The 23791-nt window shown below is 34.8% G+C and overlaps 1 protein-coding gene across 1 annotated transcript; it reads right to left on the bottom strand.

The window, feature by feature from the left end:
- Nucleotides 1-361: 361 nt before the first annotated feature.
- LOC148951661 (E3 ubiquitin-protein ligase COP1-like) lies at nt 362-22628 on the bottom strand. The gene is made up of 3 exons (XM_089091252.1): nt 22614-22628; nt 17348-17466; nt 362-7780 (listed from the first exon to the last, which is right to left on the bottom strand). The coding sequence occupies exon 3, from the start codon at nt 7767-7769 to the stop codon at nt 5982-5984; it is 1788 nt and encodes a 595-aa protein (XP_088947378.1). The 5' UTR covers nt 7770-7780; nt 17348-17466; nt 22614-22628; the 3' UTR covers nt 362-5981.
- Between the last annotated feature and the right edge of the window lie 1163 nt (nt 22629-23791).

Consider the following 23791-nt stretch of genomic DNA (forward strand, 5'->3'; position numbering starts at 1 on the left):
AAATAATTATGCAGAAAAACAGACAATAAATATGGCTTCCCATGAAAATTCGACTAGTCAGAATCTAGCTTTTAAAAAGTTTATCAGAAAAGCCAACACAAAAAAAAACAAATTCTGCTGCCCACGGGAAACTCGACTCATTTCAGAACATTGCTTTAAGTCTTTATAATTTTTTTTTTTTTTTTTAATACCAAAAAATCCAGCTACCCAAGTGAAATTCCGACTTTTCTTTATACCTAGCTTTCGACTGTAATTTGAAAAATAGTTTTGCTGAAAAGTAGCGGGGAAAGGGGTGGGGAGGGGTATATATAATCTTCACCTCTAAAAGCCTAATAAAAAAAACAGAAGACAAGAAACAAAATAAAGAATATAATAATGTATTCTTTCAAGAAGATACAGAACAATTTTGAAAGGGACACCCAAAACCAAATGGATTGAAAAGCAAAATGTCACGTTTACAAGAATGATATAAAATAAACGAAAACGAAAATCCATTAACTAAATAAGAAAATAATTACGTAGACAAAGAAAATCTTTGGAGCAACAGTAAATACACAAATCTTACAAGTCGTAGACGTCACATCGCCTAGGGAACATCTCCAGACAAATTAAACTCAGACAATTCGTGAGATGGCATAATACTAATTCCCTGACGTTTAAAATGCATATCCCACTAGGAAATAAAAGCAGAAAAGACTTATTTCTTTGTTTCTTCTTCTTTTTGAAGCAGACTTGGCGAAGATTATTTAGATTTAAACAAGATTTCCCTCAGAAAATTTTCCAGGGAGACAGAAGGGGCTTACTTAAATTTGTCCAGGGGCGGGGGGGGGGGGGTTGTACTAAGGTTTTGAAATAAAGCTGTACTTCAAAAAACACCAGTTTTCCCAAATGCCAGAACATATTGTATTTTTATGTAGTTTTTCTTCTGGAAGGAGGGCTGAAATACCTCTGCCCTTCCTTGTGGGAACCACTGTGTTTATTTCTTCATAATGCGGCGAAAATACCATGACCTTTTTCACACACGGGATGAAAACACCGACGCTTTGTTTTATGACACAAAATAACGGTGAAACTTTTTTGAATAGACGGACGAAAACAGTAGCGCTTTGTCGGGTGACAGATAAACGATGACATTTTTTCTGAAATAATAAAAAAAAACGCTAACGATTTGCTCGATGAGATGAAAAAACAGCGAGACTCTTTACAATGACGCTTTTGACATGATCAAAAAATGATAAAAAAAAACGCTAACGATTTGCTCGATGAGATGAAAAAACAGCGAGACTCTTTACAATGACGCTTTTGACATGATCAAAAAATGATAAAAAAAAACGCTAACGATTTGCTCGATGAGATGAAAAAACAGCGAGACTCTTTACAATGACGCTTTTGACATGATCAAAAAATTGATAACATAAAAATGATGGCGAATTAATTTTGCGGCAAAATGATACAGAACAAAGTATGAGCTTTTCTTCATTAGGATTAAAAATAAACACAAAACAAGCATATTTTAAAAACAGATGTACAAGAAAAAGGAATCATATCAACTCAATTTGTCAGGATCGGAAAGAGGGAACCTACAAAATTGATGATGTGAAACAGTAGCATCATTGTCGTTCCGACATATCCAAATGGATAACAGCTTCATTTTGTTAGCATCCTTTTTACCTGTTCCCCCATCCTAATACATGGTAGGTTGGAGCCCTAATTCCGTTCATGATTCCTTCTCCAAAATATTGACAAATCGTATACCTTAACAGTTTTATATCGGTATAACAATACTCCTTGACTATACATTGCACCTCAGTAAAACAACTACAGACATCGCAATGCTCTAAAAATTTCGACACTTTTACTTAAACATGATTTCATGGTCACAGACACACCCCTCCCCCCTAACTTCCCAAACGCGTGATGACAGCGCCACTGAGGCTTTTTGCTGCTCCGGATTCCTACAGTCTATGAAAACATAACATTGCTTTAATTACTTTATATCGGCATAGACACACACACACAGTGTGTGTGTGTACTCTCCAGTTCCAGAGAAGCTGGAAACCATCTCCATGAAACTGATAATTTGCAGGTGATGGGCAAGACTGGAGAAAAAGGAGAGAAAGGAAAGACTTGCTTGGGAGGACCTAAGACATATCCGGGGAAGATTATGCAGTATTCTGCACCAACTGATAAAACTCCCACAAGAAGTTTTATATCGAATTGACCTTCTTCTTGCTCCAAAGAAACCTTAATTATTGAACCTGTGAAACTATCCTGCTCCCTGATACCAAAACCTTCTCCATGTTGAAATTGAGAGGGGTTGTTTTTGCTCAATTGTTAGAATTGAATTTTCGACAGAATTAAAAGCAACGTGACTTCAAATTTTGGGGAGGAGGAAACAATTTTTCTCCAATTCTCACAACAAAATAACGTGCCATAGTTTTTTCCCCCATTTAATAAACTTGCACAAAATTTGCTTTGAATAACTAAAAAGGAATACACCCTGAACCTTTCTTAAGCTATCTTAAATATTTGGACAACAAAATTTACTATAAAATTAAACATAGAATACATTTTACAATAAACAACAAGAGAAAAATGTCCCAAAAAATTAATGCGGAACTTAAAAAATCGTAAAACAGCGCAGAATCGAAACATATTCTAACAACTTCTCAGTATTTACGGGCTCGGAAAACCTAACTTATTTCAATTTAACGAATTTATCTTACATGAGCGTTTTTACATCCTCTTCTGCACTAGGAACCCATTCTAGATTAACACTCACTATAAGAACTGCTTAAGCTGACTTAAGTTTAAGAGCTTGATTTCACAAAGCTGAATATTTTTAATACTGGATTTGAGGAAATAGTGTAAAGCTTTAAGCTAATTCAATCTTGTTAAACATACTCCTTGATGATTCGACCAAAAGAAATTTCTTTATTGAGCTCCATGCTTTACAGATTCAAAATATTTGCCAAGAGAACCCTGACTTTAAATAAGCCACCTGATTATTCGCACATTTACGCTCTTACGACGCTAGAAGAAAACGCTACTTTTACGAAAACATCAAGAGTGACATCTGGAATCCACAAAGGTGCTTTATTGACAATTGAACTGTCAAAGAACATTGGCGCAAGTTGATCGGGTTAGGCCCCAACCCTCTTAATCCAGAAAAAAATGCATTTTATCAATATATTTTATTATGTTCACTGTTTAAACCCATTTTAAGCCTACAAATCCCACTCGATAGCTTAAAATACAACTAGGAGAATGCCTTTCAACCATCCTCTCCCCACTATTTCAAAATAAATATGCTAATGGGAAAAATATCTAACCCCACTGGTCAATCCGGGCCATGTCTTTAGTCTAGAAGAACTATATAATGAACTTTTTACCGAAAGAAGCAGATCGGCAATACATTCTTAACGAAAAGAATAGAAATTCTTATTACCCTGAGAATTTAATAAAATCCTTTCTATTAATACAAAAAAAAATATAAAATTCTTAGGGTAAGTTTAAGGGTACGTGGAATTAAACATAATGCAGCAAGACTTGACAAGGAAAAAGGATGTTCGAAGTGACACATTTTCTATTTGGGAAAAACGTTCAAGCTCGGGACTTTCGGTAAGTAAAAATAGGCATAACATCTCCAGCATAATTTTTCTGACCTACTAGGGACTATGCTAACGAACGGCTATCATTCGAAGTAATTTTATCATAGACCATTGTCTTACCACGTCTGAAAAAGCAGCCAAAACTGAAGTTCTCAAGAGAGGGCGTAACGACATATTTTTGAAGTTGGGGGGGGGGGGCTTTTAAATTATACCAAAATTTCGTAGATAAGAGTGTAAAATTCCTTTTATTCTACGGCAATTTTCAATATTTTATCAGAAATTGTTCGGTAATTCTCCTGAGCGAAATTCCGACAGCTTCCGTGAGCAACAGTCCAGTAGATTCTCCAAAAATCCTCAAGTTTTGGTACACCTGACAAATTTTTACTAAGACAAGTTTGCCATTTTCGTCTAAATTTACCATAGTTTTTCCCCACAAAAAACAAATTCCCCACAAACAAATATTTCCCCCTATCTTCTTGGGAAGAAAGGGGGAAATATTCGAAAGATAAAAAAAAGTATATTATACACCACAACTTTATAACGTTTAAAAGGGAGGAGGTTTCGTTAAACAAACCTAGGGGATAAAATCATTCCCCTCTTCTGTTTTGATATGCTGCTGAAACACAATCGGACCAATATCCAGACAGCTAAGCATTAAATAGACACAGTTTCAGAAATCACAATCTAATTATATAGTATGCAACATTTTCGGCAAACAAGTCGCCCCAACAAAATTCAGCCCATGTAAAATCTAACTAGAAAAACTAAACCGGAACAGAACTCAGCCCATGCAAAACCCATTTTAGGCTAAATTCAGCTAAACAAAACTCAACCCAAGTAAAATTAAAGTTTCAAACAAAATCTCGTAGAACTTAACCCAGCACAACTCAAACCATCAAATCTAGAAAGATCATCTTTGTGGAGTAATCGGTTGATTTTCATCCGCTGAGTAGATCGATTTTTACCATGTTAAAATCGTCATCGACGAAGTTTTGCTCGCTTCAATTATTTTATTTTGATTGAATTTCGGAGGTTTGAGTTTTGCCATGTTGAATATTACGTGGGTTGGGTTTCGCTTGGGGTGGGAATTAAATAGGATAGATTTTGCGTGGTTTGAAAAACGGGGTAGGTTGAGCTTTCTCCAAATAAATTTTACGCAGGTTGAATTTTACAGCAACCTAAAGTTAAATTTTTAAAACTACCCAGGAAACAACTGTTGAACCTGGTTCACATTAAGGACCTATCGAACAAAGGTCATTAATCAAAATTTACTATTAAATCACAAATTCACTTTTTTCCCCCAGGAAGAAGGAAAGAAAACGAATTAAAGCAAACATTTTTGAAAAAATATTCTTCCCTTGAGCAATGACGAACTCAAACAAAACTAAGGAAATAAAGCAGCAATCATTTGTGGCTGTTACTCTAAAATCAGGAATTCCCAATCAAGGGTGTAAAAGTGATTTTAGAGAAGATAAAATAAGCTGCATATATGCATCAATGTTTCAACACAGGGTTTCATGAACTTAGGGGTGGGGTGACAATCAAAAGGACACAGGACTGAAAAGCTTGAAAACTCCTACTCCAAATCATAAGTTTTCACGTAGGGTCTACAGTCCTAATTAGTACCCGCAAGGTTCATGTTCCCTGTGCAATTGTTTTATTAAGTTTTTTTGTTACGTTTATTACGTTATTTATTTATTACGTTTAATGTTTCAGCATACGACGACAATTTGTTTTTATTCGATATCTGAGAGTCAGTTCTGTCCATCTAACGAACTAAATTTAAAATTCGCTTTTCATTTCTTTTTTTAAGATTGAAAAAAAAATGTCGGAAAGACATGAAAAACATGAAAATAAAACTTGATTTATATTTTAGAAGTACCAAGATCATCAAAATAAAAATGGCCCCCTTAACCCATCTTAGGTTTATTCAAGCTGCATCTTAAGCTGCTTAGTGTTATATGGTTTTTGCTTAATTTTCGCTGATTTTTCACCCACGTTTGGCACCCATCACAACCAAAGCTGCATAATAGCAACTGGAGAATTTTTTTCATTAAAAACTGGAATCCCAACTTTTTTAATTTTTAAGGATATATAGGGTATGGTCGTTTAAGTTTCCACTTAACCAAATCCGAAAAATAGATTTCAACTTCACTGCGATTGGTAGTTTAAGCAAGTCTAAATTATTTTCTAAGAAAAGGTTTAGGTAATGTCATATTCTGGCTCAATGGATGGATAAATGTGGAACTAATGATAAGTATGCTGTTTATTAGGTACTAGTTACACCTGTAGGTTTGTCCCCCTTTGCCCTTTGCCCCCATCATCAAAAAAGGGGGCAACGAGGTAAAAAATTTGGCTACAAGGCTCTACTCATACAATCTCCAAAGTTTTGACAATGCCTTGACTGTTCGCTGCAACAATATAATTGGAGTCCCTCTTCCAGCAAACAGCAGAAATAAACTCATTATTCTCTTCGTCCTTATTACCCTTATCAATAATATTTTTCGTCTGATCAAATTTAAAATCCATAATAGGCTTAGACATTTTCTTAAAATATAGATACATTGCATTGTTTTCGGAACCAACAGCAATAAAGTCACCCCTTGCTGCTAATCCAACAAAATTCTTCTCATTTACATGTCCTTGAAAAGTACGGAGCGAGTGAGTTTGAGAGGTATTCCACAGCTTCAATTGGCTGTCCGTGGAGGCAGATACAATCTCCGAACCAGACAAAAACTTTACATAGGAAACTGCTTTCTTGTGCTCTTTAAAAATCATCAACGGCCCTTTCGGCTTTCTAATATCGTAATAATGTACGCTATGGTCAGCTGAACCGAAGGCGAGATGGTATCGACTTTCCGGATTGAACCTAACGCAACATATATTTGCCTTGGCTTCAATTGTAGCTACACTGTGATCAGCGTTCAGGGACCACAACTTTATCTTGGCATCATCACTACCAGAAGCAAGCAGATTGGTATCAACACGGTTGAAATCAACGCTCCAACAGCGACGCTCATGCTCTTGATAACTTCGAAGCCTCTTACCCGTTGATACATCCCATATAGTTACATTTCCTTCATAGTCACTGCTGCCAAGATAGTTTTTGTGAAAATGATTATACGTAAGACAACTAACTTTAGAACTTCCAACAATTTCAACGATTGGATAATGCAAATCCATTACACCATTAATAACAGATGAAAATTCGTAAAGTTTTACTCTTTTCGTAACACCAGCGACCGCGAAATAATCACCATCCTTGTCAAATTCTATACTAGAGACGATGCTGGAGTTGTTAAAAACGTCACTTGAGTAGTGAATAGTGGCTAGTGGACGCAAGCTTGAATAACATGTAAACTTGTATAACAGATCATTAAATTCATTGATGTCACCACCGATATCAAGATGAAAGTCACTAGCCTTGTTTTCTAGATAGCAGGCTTCTAAGTCGTTAATCTGTTCAAGTAATCTCCGTCGCTTTATGTCGGAACTTCCCTGAACCCTTTCAGCGGTAGTGCTGAACTTGAGACTCTTCTTATAGGGTATATCAGGGACAACTGTGGATTCACTAACTTCTCTAACAGAAGGCCATAGGCTACGGATACTTTCATTAACTGAAATCTCGTCACGTTCAATGATGATTAGTTCTCGCTTCAACCGTTCAACCTCCTTCTGTCTTTTACTCTTAATTATTGTCAGAAATTCTTTCATCAATTCTAGCTGATTTAATTTCGAATCACTTTCAAGTTGTTTCTTTCGTTCAGTTAATATATTCAACATCCTATTCACATCAGGCAGTGAAACTCTAACATCACTAGTTTCTAAGCCTTGAACAAAGTCAGAAAAGTTCACTTCACTGATCATAGCTAACTTCTGATCAATTCCACACTTAAATTTAGCAATCAGCTCATTTAGTAAGAAATTTGGAAATATTTTGTTGTGGCAGTCAAAAACAAAGTTACATTTTGGACATCGATTAGACAGTTCGAGACTCTTGGTAATGCATCCATAGCAAAAGCTGTGACCACAAATAGTAACATGAGCTTCTTCGATGATTTGGAAGCAAATGGGGCACAAAAATTCATTATTTCTGTCTAATATAGTGCTCTCACTACAACTGCCACTAAACTTTCCTCGTTTGCGATTCATAGCCATTTTTTAATTACCTAAAAATAAAACACTGGTTACCGAAGATACGAAGATGTAATAATCCTTTAGGATTATAGAAGGTACGAAGGTACGAAGACACGAAGATATAATAATCCTTTAGGATTATAGAAGGTACGAAGGTACGAAGGTATGAAGATATAATAATCCTTTAAATTTGTCAACAGCCTCCGTTTTCACCAACAGAAACCTCCTGGCGCAAACAGCCTATATACACGTTCACATTAAAACTGTAGCCAGCAGAATATCAAACACAGGGAACTTTCTACATTGAACACAACTATTTCACAAAGTTCTGTAGACAGGGAGAAGAGAAGGAAAATATTCTCGAACGAGAAAGCAAAAAATGTTTGCCTCATTACATATTTTAAGACAAAAAGAAGTTTACTTTTCCCTTATAGAAAGTGTCATCTCATTGAGCAAACAGAAAATACTATAAACGACTGAAGCAGATACGTCTTTTGATTAGTACACGGAATGCAAATCTCAGAAATGACACAGTTCACACAGTCAACTAACGCTAGGGCGTATCTTGCAGTCTTTTTGAAAATAGGCTGTAAATTGACGAACATTCCTCAGTTAGATCATTGTCCATTTATTGCATTTGCAGAAATATATAGGGTAAAACATCCAAAATTAGGACAAACAAATTTTGCATGCCTCTAGATGAGAGATCACCAGCGAAGATTTATTAACTACATACCAATTCAGTTACGCTTTGTGGGTTTTATGTACTTTTTCTGTTTTAATTTTTAAGCGAAAGGCTGTTATACCTTGTTCATTACAACTAATACCTTATTATGCTCTACTGTAAAATTCATTAATTATGCAAACGTTAGATATACCTTTTCATTTTGAGGAGGAGGATATACCCCAAGGAAGTAAATCTTCCACGGACGACACTCTTCGAGCAACGACGCATACGAAGCAGAGTACATAACAATATCTGTCCCCTTTTTTCTTCTATAGATACTACTGAGCTTTGCTTTCCTAGCGCAACATTTATAGCTAGCAATGGCCCCACTTGTACCTTATGAGCCACTCCCCTCCCCCAGCTGAAAAATTTTAAGCATACTTTTGAATTGTTTAACTGTTACCTTAAACAGTAGTAAAGTAAAAGAATTTTCTTTAAATTAGAATAGTCTCGCTACCATATATCTCGAAAAATTACTTCTTAATGTTGATTAAATAAAAAAATATAAGTTTTTTCAACTGAAAGTAAGGAGCAACATTAAAACTTAAAACGAACAGAAATTATTACGTATATGAGGTGGTTTGCCCCCTAGTCAATACCTCGTTCTTTTAGCTAAAGTTCGAATTTCGTTCCAATCTTTTAATAATGACCCTTGAATCACAAAGGCCGTTTAATTAGAATAGATAGCTCTTTTTAAAGTACTAAAAAAAAGTTTACCGTAAAGAGCCAGGTATTGACTAGGGGGCAAACACCCTGATAATTGTAACAATTTCTGTTTGTTTTAAGTTTTAATGTTGCTCCTTACTTTCAGTTGAAAAGACTTGTTTTTTTTATTTAATTTCTGATCGTTTTTTAAATAATAATTGGAGATCCGGCGCCCCTTCATAGAAATGTCCCTTCCCCTATAAAAACATCCTCCATGGACAGATCCTCCCACGTAATCCCCTCCCCGACCCCCCCCCCCCCATTAGAAAAAATCACTCCTGAAAACGTCTGTAACTTCCTAATAACCAATACTAAATGTAAACAATGGGCAAAGTTCATGGCTTGCAGCCCTTCCCCATGGGGCTGTGGGGGATTAAGTCATCTTCAAAGACATAGTTATTAGATTTTCGACTATGCTGAACAAAATGGCTATCTCAAAATTTTGGTCTGGTGACTGAGAAAAAATGACCGTAGGAGGGGGCCTAGTTGCCCTCCAGGTATATTAGTCACTTAAAAAGGGCACTAGAACTTTTAATTTCCATTCGAACGAGCCCTCTTGCGATATTTTAGGACCACTGGATCAATACGATCACCCCTTGGGAAAAAAACAAACAAACAAACGAATAAACACGCATACTTGATCTTTCTTCTGGCCAAAAATACAAAATTCTATATTTTTGCAGATCAAAATTCTGTTTTTTAGAGTTTCGGTTGCTGTTGAACCGGGTCGCTCCATACTTTCAGTTCGTTATCACGAACTGTTTGATTAGTGTATTGCATAAATTCCAAAAGTTGCCAATTTTAGTCAGCTTAACACTTGTCTCAGCATGTGTTGATAGCTGTACCTGCTCAATTGAGTTCCCGACTATTTTGATTTCCATTATGACAGATATCAGAGCATCAAATATACTTTAATTCTGTAGTATTATCCCCAAGCCATACGATAGTCATATATGTCCAAAAACAGCCAAAATTTATGAATAGTATATGTATCTTCTTGGTCTTAAGACCATACTACAAAAGCAGAAAAAATGCAAATGACAACAAATTGGTTTCGAAAGCTTTTGTTAACAGTTATTAGTTGGCAACTATTGCCTACTATTACTTTGTCTTTCTATTTTTGTCACATTTATCTTGCAGGTAAAAAAAAACTTTTTTTTTGTCTTGAAATAAGTAATAAGGAAAAACTCAATTCAAGAAAAGTAGCTTAAAACGTCCAGAGTCGAGACAGTGCTTCAGATGTCCTCAAATTTCCCCGAAAGAGGAATGGGCTCTAATCACTCTCAAATTTAACGTTAACAAAAACTAATAATTTGTATTTTGTGTTAAAGTTCTTGTATTAGAAACACTCATTTTCGGGAGATATCGGAGTACCCAATTTTCTTTCGGCGAACTTCGGGGAAACCTTTCCTAATTAAAAAAAATGCCTTAAATATTAACTCTAATTGGTCAGTCAAAAAGTGTACGCTTAAAAGCTGAACCATGTTCAGTTCGAGAAATTACGAAAGGATATATAATTGACGCTGTAGGCGTGGGTAGCTTTGATTTTATCGATAAGTATGACTATAATGAGTCCCGGGCATTAGGCTTTACAATAAAACAGTAGCTGGTAGTACAAATTAGTTTTTTCAACATGTATCTTCAAATATATATCGGCACTAAGCAACTGACAAAAAGGGGTAAACGTAAAAGTTCCACCAAGTTTCGTTTTTTTTTGTTAGTTGGAAGCCCCTCTTAGAGAAGTTGATGAAATATCTAAAACAGTTCCCCTACATCCCCCTCTCTGAACAACAACCATTTTTTCACAGATACCTGGGATGAAACAAGTTTGTCAATGTAATTAGACAAGAAAAAAATGTTCCAGTGGTCTGGATTTCCTTTTTTATCAATATTTACTTTGGATTAGCCAAAATAAGGGACGAGTCTCTATCCCTCCACTTGTCCCCCTCCCATTTCATGTTTGAAATCGAAGGTATTCCATATAGTTTCATGCCACCCGTGATAAAAATATGTATAAATAAGTTACCCGAGTGCCACTTTCGCTTATCTTCAATAGATGGGCCTAGAAACCCATTTACTGAAGATAAGAAAATATCTCAATATTATTCCTCTTATCCACGTCCCTTGGCTAACTGTGGAGATTTACAGGATTGCCAACTGTTGAGGTCCGAAAAGAGTGCAAACCAAGGCCAAAAAAGATGCATGGCTGCCACTGCTTGCGCATCACCTCTGAGCCATAAAAGAGTGCATTTCAAATGAAAAGTGCGCAAATTGGTAACCCTGTTCCTTGGGGACAAAGATGTCAACTACTGACTTTCAAAGTGAATGAAAAATACCACCTAAAAAGAGTGATTTTCACTCTTCCGCATCCTCTCTGAGGTAAAAAAAAGAGTGCATTTGACAAAAAAAGTGTGCAAGTTGGCAACCCTGGACATTTATGTACACGCAGTTATTTTGACCCACGTTCGTCAGCAAAACTACAAATACAATAATATGGCTATTTTACTGTTACTAAATATGTAAATCAAAATAAATTAGCCTTTTAAACTAACGTTAACGCCTTCTATTCAGTACAAAACTTAGGGGGCCAAAAAAGTTGTATCTTTCCCCTATTTAAGGAGAAAATCTAGAATTTCTAAGCAAAATTCCTATCTTATTTTAACGAATAGAAAAATGTATTTCGGCTGCAACACTTTGGTTTTGGCCTGCCACCACTTTCAGTTTATTGCGAGAAATTCTAAGAACTAAAGTTCTGCAGTGGTTACAGAAAGCCTGGACGAATTGGTTGATGCAACATCACATTTTGGTAAGCTACATAAAATTCCCGCCAAGGGCCAATAAGCAGGGTTTTCGCCTGTCATTGAGCCAGAGCTACCATAAATGAGCTTAAGTGGATTTATAGAGACTATGTGGGGGAAGATTACCTTAAATTTAATGGTATTAATTAGGAAGGGATAGGAAAATAGGCATACTTCTTACCCCAGATCAGTTTTGGCTCTTGAAAAGGGCACTAAAACTTCATATGGTCGTTTGAATGAAACACTTCCTAAATTCTACGATAACTGATTTGACACAACCACTCCTGGTTGGACAAAAATGACAAAAGACAGACCCAAGACGCAAAAATTTAAAATTCACTTTTTATAGATAAGGAGCTTGAAAATTCTTTGCGGGGCATTCTTAGGTGTCATAATTTTTAGGGGCAATTTTAGTCAAAATGTGATCGTTTTCGGAGGCCGTGTTCCTCTTTTTCCTGAAATAATGCCAAGTGATTTTTCGTAATGACTATTGATATGTACCATCAAACTTGAAAAAAAATTCAAACTTTGAATCAGCATAAAATCAAAATTATTTCCATTCATATGTTACTTCGAAATATTCTTTTTTTTTAGAAATTAAATAAAAAACGTTTTTATTCAAACTAAAAGTTAGGAGCCAATTAAAGCTTATAACGAATAAAAATTATTCCGTATATGAGGGTGGCTACCCCTTTTTCAGCCCTCGCTCTTTATGCTGAAGGCTTAAAGTTCTGTAAAAATATTTCTCATTCAAATCCAACAGCTCTTGTGTTTGAGCAGCCTTTATTAAAGCACTCTGAGAAAAAGTCAAACTTTAGCGTAAAAAGCAACGGTTGCGGAAGGGGTAGCCACCCTCATATACGGAATAATTTCTGTTCGTTTTAAGTTTTAATGTTGCTCCTTACTTTCAGCTGTAAAACTTTTTTTTTAATTTAAATTCTGACTGCTCTCCAGATCATGCCAGGAAACCCCCTCCCCCCTCCCTGTGTAAAATTCATCCTGAAGAATCCCCCCTGTAAACTTTTCCCATGCCCCCCCCCAGAAAATCCTGCCCCCCCCCCCAAAAAAAAAAAGTCCGTATATTTCCCAATAGTAAATAATCTGCTATATGTGAATGCAATGGGCGAATTTCATAACTTACAGCCCTTTCCCCAGGAGTTATGGGGGAATCTTGTCGTCTCCAAAGGCATAGTTATTCTACCTCTCAACTATACTGAATCATATGGCCTTCTCAAAACTTTGATCGCATTCCTTTGGGGAAAAGGGGGCGTGTGAGGGGGGGGGGGGATAGTTATCCTCCATCTTTTTGTCAGTTAAAACGGGCACTAGAACTTTTTTATTTTCATTTGAATGAGCCATGTTCCCGTCTTCTGAGACCATTGGTTCGATAAGATCCCCCCTGGGGAAAAAATAAATAAATAAACACGTATCCATGATCTTTCTTCTTGCACAATAATACAAAATTCCACATTTTTTAAATAGCAACTTGAAACTTCTACAAGATTGTTATCTGATATGCTGAATCTTATGGTGCCATCTTCATTAAGATCGACTTCTTGGGGGTGATCCCACTTTTTAGAAAATCAGGCAAATTTTCTCAGGCTTGTAGCTTTTGATGGGTAATACTGAACTTAATGAATTTTATATATTTGGAATCAGCATAAAAAATCAATTCTTTTGATACATCGATTGTTATCAAAATTTCGTTTTTTAGTTTCGGTTACTATTGGGCCGAGTCACTCCTTAATTACTGTTTGTTACCACGAACTGTTTGATTAATTACTATTAGCATTTTACTTATAGCTTGTAAAAACAAACTGTATAATTAAAAGTAATTCAAGATACCTTTCTAGTCTCATCAGTCCTTTAAAGATACTAACATAATCCTTTAGATATGTTTACAGGTATACAATCCTTTCGTGACTGGGGTTCACAGACTTAATATGTAGGAAAATATTGTTCAAGATTACACAACAAAAAGGGTCATTTTTCTGTTATTGCTTCAAAAAGGTTTGCCTTAGGAAATCATATTGGTCTTGTTTCCAATCCAACATCATTAGAAATATGGGGAAATATTGAAAGGGAAGAAACTCAGACAATTACTATTGCACATAGGAAACACTCAACCATGTTCAATGTCTTTGGTTAAAACAATATCTGGGAGTAAAAAAGGAATGAACTCAACGACACTTGTCCCAGCAATCGAAATTTAAACATACTGCGTATCATAAATTAAATTCAAGTCATTTTACCCAAGAGGGTAGAATAGTCTAGACGTCTCCAATCTTGAACAAAATACTTATATATTTCTAAGCACAGTAAATTTGTTTCCAAAATTTGCGAAATCTTGTTAGATTCTGCATTACTAAATGTTTTATTTAACATAAGATAAAATTTTTGATTTAAGTAAGAAGAACTGACTTATTTCCTCCTATGCCGGCTGGCGCAATAGAGCACAACATAATAAGGAATTTACCTCCCCAAAAGCTGGGGAGGTGTCCTAGAACTAATTTTAGGAGGCCACCTAACTCCTATTAGAACTAATATTGACGTTAGAACTAATATTTTAGAACTAATATTGGAGTTGATTGATGCAGAATCTGATTGAAAACCCGAAAGACGAGGTAAATATCTTAAATGGAAATTCTTGTCTGTATTTACTTGGGAACCAGAAGAAAATATCCAAAAAAACTGTGCTTTTTGGAAGGTTTGTCCCTTGAGTTACAAACCTTCTTCCAGTAAAGGGTTAAATTGCTTGGTGACGCAGAACAACATCGTGGGAGGATCCTCTATAGGAGGACAACTGCGGCAGGGCGTAAGATTCAGATCTATGGACAACGGCCTCTGCAAAAGGCTGCCTGGACTGAATACTCATGTATGAAGTTAAAGTTACATCAGCAAGGACCCAAAGTCGGAAATACCATCTAACTCCTATTAGAACTAATATTGACGTTAAAACTAATATTTTATAGCTAATATTGGAGTTGATCGACGTCAACATAAATTGTAAAAGCCTCAACTTCGATTCCTTAATCCAGGTGCGGAGATGGAAGTCCTTCTGGCCCATACCCCCTCTCCCAAATGTTGATACGTTCATAATTTATCCTAATAATGTTGCAAGTTCTCCATATAAATCACCCATTTTCGTTTATTTTTTTTTCCCTTGGTGTTGTGTCTCCCTCTAAATCAGAGGTAGAAGTCATAGCATATGTTCCTTCGACGATTTTTTTTTTACAGAGAGCACTGAATACTGACTGTATTTTCCATGTCAGTGAAAGTATCATATTCACAAAACTATATCATATGAAGCTAAGAGAGGAAAGGAAATAATAAATGAAAAATAAAACCAAAAAAGGGTGAGAAAACGTAGATTTTGTCAGCCAGTGGCAAAACATGAAGATGAAAAACAAGCAAATATTTCGACAAGGACCTCCGCCAAGTCGTCGTCAGTACTAAACAAAAAAGGAAAAAACAACAAAAATCTTTTGTGTTTTTTTTTATTCTTTTTTTAGCACTGAGGACGACTTGGCGGAGGTCCTTGTCGGAATATTTGCTTGTTTTTCGTCTTCATGTTTTGCCACTGGCTGACAAAATCCTCGTTTTCTCACCCTTTTTTGGTTCTATTTTTCAATTATTATTTACTTTCCTCTCTTAGCTTCATATGTCAAGTATAGCCAGTGTGGTCTTAGAAAGTATTTACAAAACTATATCATTTCAAGAATTCCAGAATTCAGGTATCTCCCCCCCCCTCCTCCCGGGAAGATTTTCTGCTGGCACCAATGACTACAACAATCTAGATATTATTTAGTCTAGTGCCTCTAGTGACAAAGAGACACTAGGAAATAATGATGTGTTGCATCCCCAGAGGAGAATTCAGACAGACAAAAACAAGCAAAAGTGTAGAATATAGTACTTCTGTTCACAAATATGTGTTTGAATTATTGGTTTTAAAATCTGTCTTTTAAAGAAGGAGTTGATTTACAAATTAAAAGCGGCAATAAAGGACAGCATAGATTTCGTTTTTTCACCCTTTTTTAAAGACGAGTGAGGAAGTAAAATTACCCCCTAGAATCAGTGCTTGTCAACAAGTCTTTACATATAACTTTGTTGAAAGTTAAGGCCCACATAAACCTATCTTAATAAAATCTTTCAATATTCATAAACTGGGATGACTCGAAAGCTAAAACTTTCACTATTACCGCTCATAGTTATGATAGTTAAGATATATGTTATATTATATGTAGGATGTTTATGATAGTTATGATATGTTTCAAATGGGTTGGTTTCTAGATAAATTGAGGCCAAGATATTTCTATTCATTATTTGTGTGTCCAGCTTTCTTTTAGGCATTATTTCTTCTATGCTGTCTTTTGTAAAAAATATTAATTCACATCTTTACTTTCACAAAGGCTGGAGGAGTGGGGTGTACTGAGGAACAGCATTTTTCTAATAAATCCTCCCCTAAGAATATAAAACAGCACATTTGAAAGAGTCATTTTGGAATTTTAAAGCCCCTTCTGGAAAAAAAAATATTAAGGTGTCGTCTTTTTCAAGGAATTTCATTTTTGAAGGATTGTCATACAAAAGTTGAACTTTAGCATAAAGTTCAATAACGGTTGGGGAGGAGGCTCCCCCAATTTTTATATTTAAAAAGCGCGAAATTAAAAATGAACAAAATTAAACAATAAAGTTATAATTTACTTGAAACTAACAAACATACTCCTCTACTCCCCCTCCATCTACTACTATTCTGGTGTCTAATTCCCCTTGAAAAATTTTCTGCAGGCACCTATGAATAAAATAGAAGGTATGTTTATGAACAAAGCAATTAATAGGTTCAGAAGCATTGCCCAAAGGCTGTAATTAGCTTTTAATGAATTAATGGGTAGCATTCCATTTTGAGTTATATAAGTCATAAATGGCCAGCCACTTAGATAACTCTTTTGTGCTAATAATCAGAGTATCCTGTGTCTAGCCAAATTATCTAATTAAAATTTTAATACTGATTGCATATTGGTTGCTTGTAGTTTAAATTTTTTGCATGGTAAGCCACAATCATTGGAGGAGCTAAACAAAGTCTCTTAGCCTATGTTTTCTCAAAAAAATAGCTTTTTGTCAAAAATGAAAATGACTTGTTTTCTATATAAAAAAAAACTGGTGCTGGGAAACATCACACAGCTTATTTACCTATTAACTCTGGAAACGAATGTTCAAATGTTTAATCCTATAAAGAATAATGCCAAAAATTCCACAAAATGAAAATTCCTTCCAAAAAAATTTCCTAGGGTTCCAAAACAGAGAAAACCCTAGCAAAATCTTATATTTCCTGGAAAATCTTTAAAGAAAAAAAAATATATAATTGTACTCACAGATGAAGTAGATTTGTCAACTTGTTCTCAGTTTGATTATTGACAAGCTTAGCAGCAGGTGTCAGCTCTACACCAATGGATGAAGATTCACTTTCATAAACACCAAGTACCAGTCCTTTCTAAAAAAAAATTAAGAGCAAAAAAATAAAAATGCAACTTTCTAAAATCTAATATTTTCAGTAAGAATGTCTATCTTATAATAACCAACTCTCAACTTAGAGTAGCATAAATGCAAATAAGCCTTGAAGAAAAATACTAAGAAAAAATGGTGAAATTTCAGCTGAAACGTTTTTCATTCTATGTTTCTTAGGCATTATATTCTTCCTAGAGACATTACTTTTAAGTTCAATTTACTGTAGTTCTTATATTGATTTTATGGGTAGTTTATTTGAAAATTTTTGGGAGGTGGCCAAAACTGAAGCTCTCAACCAAGTGAATGGGAGGATGCCCACAATTATGTTGACCCTATGAAGCTTTAATGTAAAGAATGAATTTCTTTACTATTTAGATCAGTAGGAACAATAATTAATACAATTTAACACTCATGCACAAAATACATTTGCAGGGACATAGAATCTTTATGAGAGGCCAAGGCTACAAAAAAAAACAGTCAAATAAATGAGAATTGAACAAATGTGAAAACGTTGGAGGGGGGGCAAGCTGTGCCTGACAGCCTGCCATCCTGCATAAATGACAAGGATGAAGCAGATTTAAACAAACAGCATAGAGATGGAGGGTTACTAATAAACAGTGCTTTTGGAGCATAAAGAGCTATAAATTAATAGTGTTTTTTTTAGTTTTTTTTTTCCTTATAAACATCAGGAAGTCAGTCAACTTTACTCCTGAAGTAAAAAAAAATGGCCCACAACTTGCATATAAAAAAGGTCAAATAACATCACAAAAAGAAAAAGATCATAGGAAACAGAAAAAAAGTACCTTAATGATTTTTTTTTTTTTTGCTTTAGCTGAAACATTTGGCAAACTTCCAGGGAACTTTTTTCTATAGATCTGGTACCAAAGATTGGATTAAGAAAAACATGTATATACAGATTCCAAATTAATTCAATAGGAACAGGGAGTATTGAAGATTTTTTGGTGATAAAATGGATGTGGAAGAATCATAGAGCATCTCAAAAAGATAATTACTGAAGGCAGAGAAAATCATTCACCAGTTAAACAAAAACTTGAAACAGTAATCATCTCACAGCTATAAGACTATAAGAGTCATAAAACAGATAGAGCCAAAAAACAAATACTGGAAAATCCATTTAAAAATACACCCCAAGACAGTTACTAAGGCAGCCATTAAGAAAGTCAAAACAAATTGAGCTCATGAAAAACATCAAAATATGTGGCACCTGTCTACCAAGCATTCTAATTTAACTAATTAATTCCTATGCTGATAATCTGTCACTGCCTATGTAGGTTTATTACCCTAGGAAAGGAAAAAAGCAAGGGTTTGGTGGTGCCCAGCCCTGTAATCTCAAAACGATCTGGCAGATTTTAAGCTGAATGGTTAGAAGAAGAAAAATTATATGCTGACTTTAAACAATTTAGAAAATCACATTATATTTTGAAAACTCTCTACCAAGTTCTTCTCCTAAATCCAATAATAAAATACAGAGCTGTCTAAAATATTCTGTATAGAGAACACAATAATAAACTTGAAAAAACTAATTACTTCCTCAGTCTCATTGCAATGGGCCTATAAAAGCTTCAGGTTTAATTGAAAATTATATACCAATAGATAAACTTTCAAATTAACTTCAAGTTGGTCCCTATTTAAATACAGTTTTCTGATAAACTAAGTTCTAGTTTGAATAGAACTTCAGAGACCAAAACTACACTTTGTAATAGCATATGACACTTTGAAATGGAGTTATAATTTTTTTTTTTTTTTTTTTTTTTTTTTTTTTTTAAGCACATAGGTATGATTACTAACCATTAGAAATCCTCAATGATCTTGTACTAGCCTGGTAGTAGAGGTGGCAGCAAAAAAGCAATTTTCCAAAAAAAAGCAAGAAACAGTTTTCAAGATGGGGCTCAACAGTACTCATTTAGGGTGTAACAATGTTATGATTAACTATCTTGTAATTTGCATACCCCAGTATTTTTGCCCTTTTTTATTAAAAACTGATGTATTGTTGCACAAAATGCCACTTTGTTGTGGCATGATCTCCTTTGTTACTTATTAAGGGCAATAGACTTTATGAATTCTGTTCAAATTGACCCTTTCCCAATATTCTATGAGCAGTAATTTGTTACCCTGAAAAAAAAAACTAAAAAAATGAGAGCCATCAGTGCTACCCATGTGAAAAATGGTTCCCTTATTGTTCAAGGTGGGGATTATAGATGTCCAATTTTGTGTTTTTGATTATGGTGCATTTTTCATTTCAATCCAACACCTGTAATGAGGGGTTTCTAGTTATTTTTCAAAACCCCAAGACTTTTTTTTTTCAAATTGGTTTTATTTGGCATTATGAGGGGTTTCTAGTTATTTTTCAAAACCCCAAGACTTTTTTTTCAAATTGGTTTTATTTGGCATTATGAACAAACTGTTGATGACAAAAAAGCATAAAAATAGTGGCAAATCCTTAAAATAAGCAAACTTTTGCATATAACTAAGGCTGTACCCTGTCCTATTGTGAGGAGGGGGCCTGGGATGTAACTGCAATGACAGTGATTATTATATTTGGAAAGAGCACAGAAAATGATTTTTTTAGGCAATTTCTGCCCAAGTAACCTTACTACTACAACTACTAACAACATACTACAGCACCAAGCTGCCTGAGGCCAACACAGTTACTGACACTTCTCTATCTCAATCTACTGATAGCTTGCCACATTACACCCTTCCAAAGGAAACAAAGTACATTAGAGCTGCATATATGTATTAGCTAAGTATTATTCTGCACATTATGAAGTAATATTTGTTTTCTTAACATGTTTACTTCTCAACAGCCACTGAACTAGATTTATACCAATATATCTTCTGCTCAAATGAGTTTCAAGGAAAGTATTTTGAAATTTATACATTTGTTCAATCCCAATTTCTAAGGTTTTAAAGGTCTGTAATTATATTTTTTTAATTTAGGAAAAAACAATTCATAGGGCTTAATATTTTATTCAAATAGGCCAACATAAATTGTATTTTCAAAACTAAAGCCAATCAGAATTCAGATATGTATAGACCTACCATGTATGCAATCTTCAAAGCTTAGATTTAACAAAGTAGGGTACTTAGGCATTAAATGGTCACTTCTATATAGCCTACTGCTAAAGAAGTCAAGTTGGTTAATGCTAATTAACCAAATAGGATGAATATATAGTAGTTTATAAACAAATTTGGGCTATATATTTGCACATTAGGGGGGTGGGGGTAAAGCATAGCATATATGAAATACATAACCTAAACTAGGTACCTTTCTTCCCCCCCCCCACTAAACCCCAAAAAACAACAGTTTAAATATTGTAAAACACAATGAAAACCATGCTTTGCATTGCATTTCTCTATAGCAGTATCTTGCAGTTAACCCATCTGGCAGGTTTTATGTGACTGGTTTCCTTGCACAATATATAAAAGTGACCATCTAATGCTTAAGTACCCAAAGTAGGATATATTGTAGCAGTAAATTTTTCATTATTTATATTATTGACTTACAAATAAAGTAAACATACCATGTGATGCCTTTTTTATGCTCTTACCAAATATAATAATCATTTTTGTTGGAAATAAATTTTACCCCCACCCCTTTATATACCAATTCCGGGTTTTTATTTGCACATTGGGGGGGGGGGGGGTAAATTTTATTTCTGATGTAAATGAGAGGTAAGTTTAAACTTCCCCCCCCACCTCCCATAATGTGCCAATATATACCCTATATTGGTATATATAGGGGTGGGGGTAAAATTCATTTCTGACAAAAATGATTATTTTATTTGGAAAGAGCATAAAAAAAGCCATCAAGTGGTATGTTTACTTTATTCATCAGTCAATAATATGAAATATGAACAACAAAAAATTTAACAATGTAGCTTGGCAATACCTTCCTGGAATATTGACCTATTTATGACCTTGGATTCATTCATGTAACTCAACTAGGCCTACTTTCTAAGATATCCTAGCAAGAAGAAAAATCTTGGGAAGACTCAATGTGATAAGGGTGCCAATGAGCAAAATCTTGGGCAGGGGTGCAATGTGACAAGGGTGCCAATAATTGACCAAATTGACAAATTTATTCTAAAAAGAGCAAAAAAAAAGAAAAAACAAGGAATGGCACCAGAAAAATCTGGGGGGGGGGAACCTTGTGAAAGTGAAACCTTGCAAAATAGATCTTCAGCTTAAATGAAGTAGGCCTACAACAATTTTTCAGCTTCACAACATTGCTCAATCCCAATTTAGGCCTATAAGGTTTTAAAGATATGCAAATACATATCCTAAATTTTGGAAATAAAACTTTGGTATGGCTTAAAATTCTGCTCAGATAACTAAAATTGCATTTTCAGAGCTAAAGCCAGAGAAAAAGAGGTAAAGTTCAACCAAATCATATTATTGAGTTAGAAATAAAGTGAATACATCATTTGATGACTTTTTTTATGCTGATAACGAATACAATAATCATTTCTATCTGAGATGAATTTCAGCCCCCCCCCCCTATATAGCCTAGGCTATACATAATCTAACCAAACCCTGAATTGGCCTATATAGGGGGGGGCTGAAATTGATTTCCAATAGAAATGCTTATTATATTCGAAATCAGCATAAAATTAGGCATCAAATGGTGTATTCACTTTAGTCCTAACTCAATAATATGATTTGGTAGAACTTTACCAAAAAGAAACTGATAACTGAAAATTAAGGTAAAATGTTGTTTTGTCAAAATTTCAATGGGTAGGCTATAGACCTGTCATGTAGGCAAATTTCAGGACCCTATAGAGGGAAAAGGATTGGAGGTAGGTAATTGAAAATACCTTCCTAGGACATAGCCTACTTTGGCCTGTAGACCCATCCCTGAGTTTCATTTTCCTAACCTAACGCCATTCCAAGATAGCCAAAAGTAGCTAAAGTAGAATTTTACCAATAATATGAACTGCCGAAAATTTACCCTAATATGAGCTTACAAAATAGCCTAGGCCTATGTGGGCTAGGCCTAGGGTGGCCCAGTCTCCAAGAGAAAATAGCCTATTAAATTTTATAAGTAAATATAGTCTAGGCTAAAATTAAACACAGATAATGAATAAATTAGTCTAGTTTGTTGGTAATTACCTTCACAGATTCTCTAGAATTTGAGGAAAACTTCCTCAAAAGATTCTTATTTATCAAATATCTGCAGGATTTCATACTTGAAAATACAATTTTAAAACACAAAATATGTAGATTGAAATTACGTGAACTCTAAAAGCACTTAATTTTTAGTTTGTTTCAAACAAGAATTAATTATATGTAGTGATATATTTTTTTACCAGTATTTTTATACATAAATATGTACTTATGAATGACACAATCATACGCCCTCTAAATGCTCAGAAATAGTCAGAGTTCTTGTAATACAATTTTTGTATAAAACACATATAGCCGACTAAATAATTAATTTCAACAAATGCAAACGAGATTTTTGTTATTGGATACTTAAAGCTTAGCTTCCCCCAGGCCAGTATCTACGCATAGGCCTACTAGGCCCGGGCTTAGGGGCGCAAAAAAAACTAAATGACTTTTTTTCTTAACAAAAACTGAACTGATATGATTTATCGTCAAAATATCAGATGCTCTTTGTTGCTGCGTAGACTACTCACAGAAAAGTGATTTTAAAACAACAAAGGAATTTAGTCACCATTTATAAACTATCAGATGTCTCCAAGAATCACAGCTGAATGCTCGGTATCACCTCTCTCTTGTATTACTTTTGGCTCATCATTCATCATTTGCCTTCTGTTCATGACTTCCACTTTCCCCAAATTTTCGGGGATTTCCCCATAAATCGCTTGGGCTTAGGGGCGCCAAAGCCTTGAGTGCAGCCCTGGCTACCTGCCACTTTTCGTTCATTAATCATATAAGCGAAAACACAATGGTAAAAAAATATTTCTTTTTTTTAATTATTCATTTCAAAACTTTGTACTACAACGTGGATCATCTCATGTACACACCAAGGATGTCACCAGAGTTTTTTTATAGGGGGGGGGGGGCAATGTTTCAATGTGTAGATTTGGTGATACAAAAATTAAAAACTGCAATTAACCAAGTGAAAACCCGCTTAACATCAACGCTAGGACAAAGAAGGGCTGGAAGAAAAAAAACTGATGAAATACAACAAAAATACATATTTACGTATTTTATTGTATTTATTACAGGTTAATATATTGTTAACCTACATACTGGTGAAATCCAACAGTCTCCCACCATTGGTTCTAATTTAAGAACCATAGGTCATCGGCTAAAACTTGCAA

The sequence above is a fragment of the Artemia sp. Qi Xiang Cuo genome, chromosome 6 (assembly GCF_049724085.1).
Source record: "Artemia sp. Qi Xiang Cuo chromosome 6, ASM4972408v1, whole genome shotgun sequence".
Classification (NCBI taxonomy): domain Eukaryota; kingdom Metazoa; phylum Arthropoda; class Branchiopoda; order Anostraca; family Artemiidae; genus Artemia; species Artemia sp. Qi Xiang Cuo.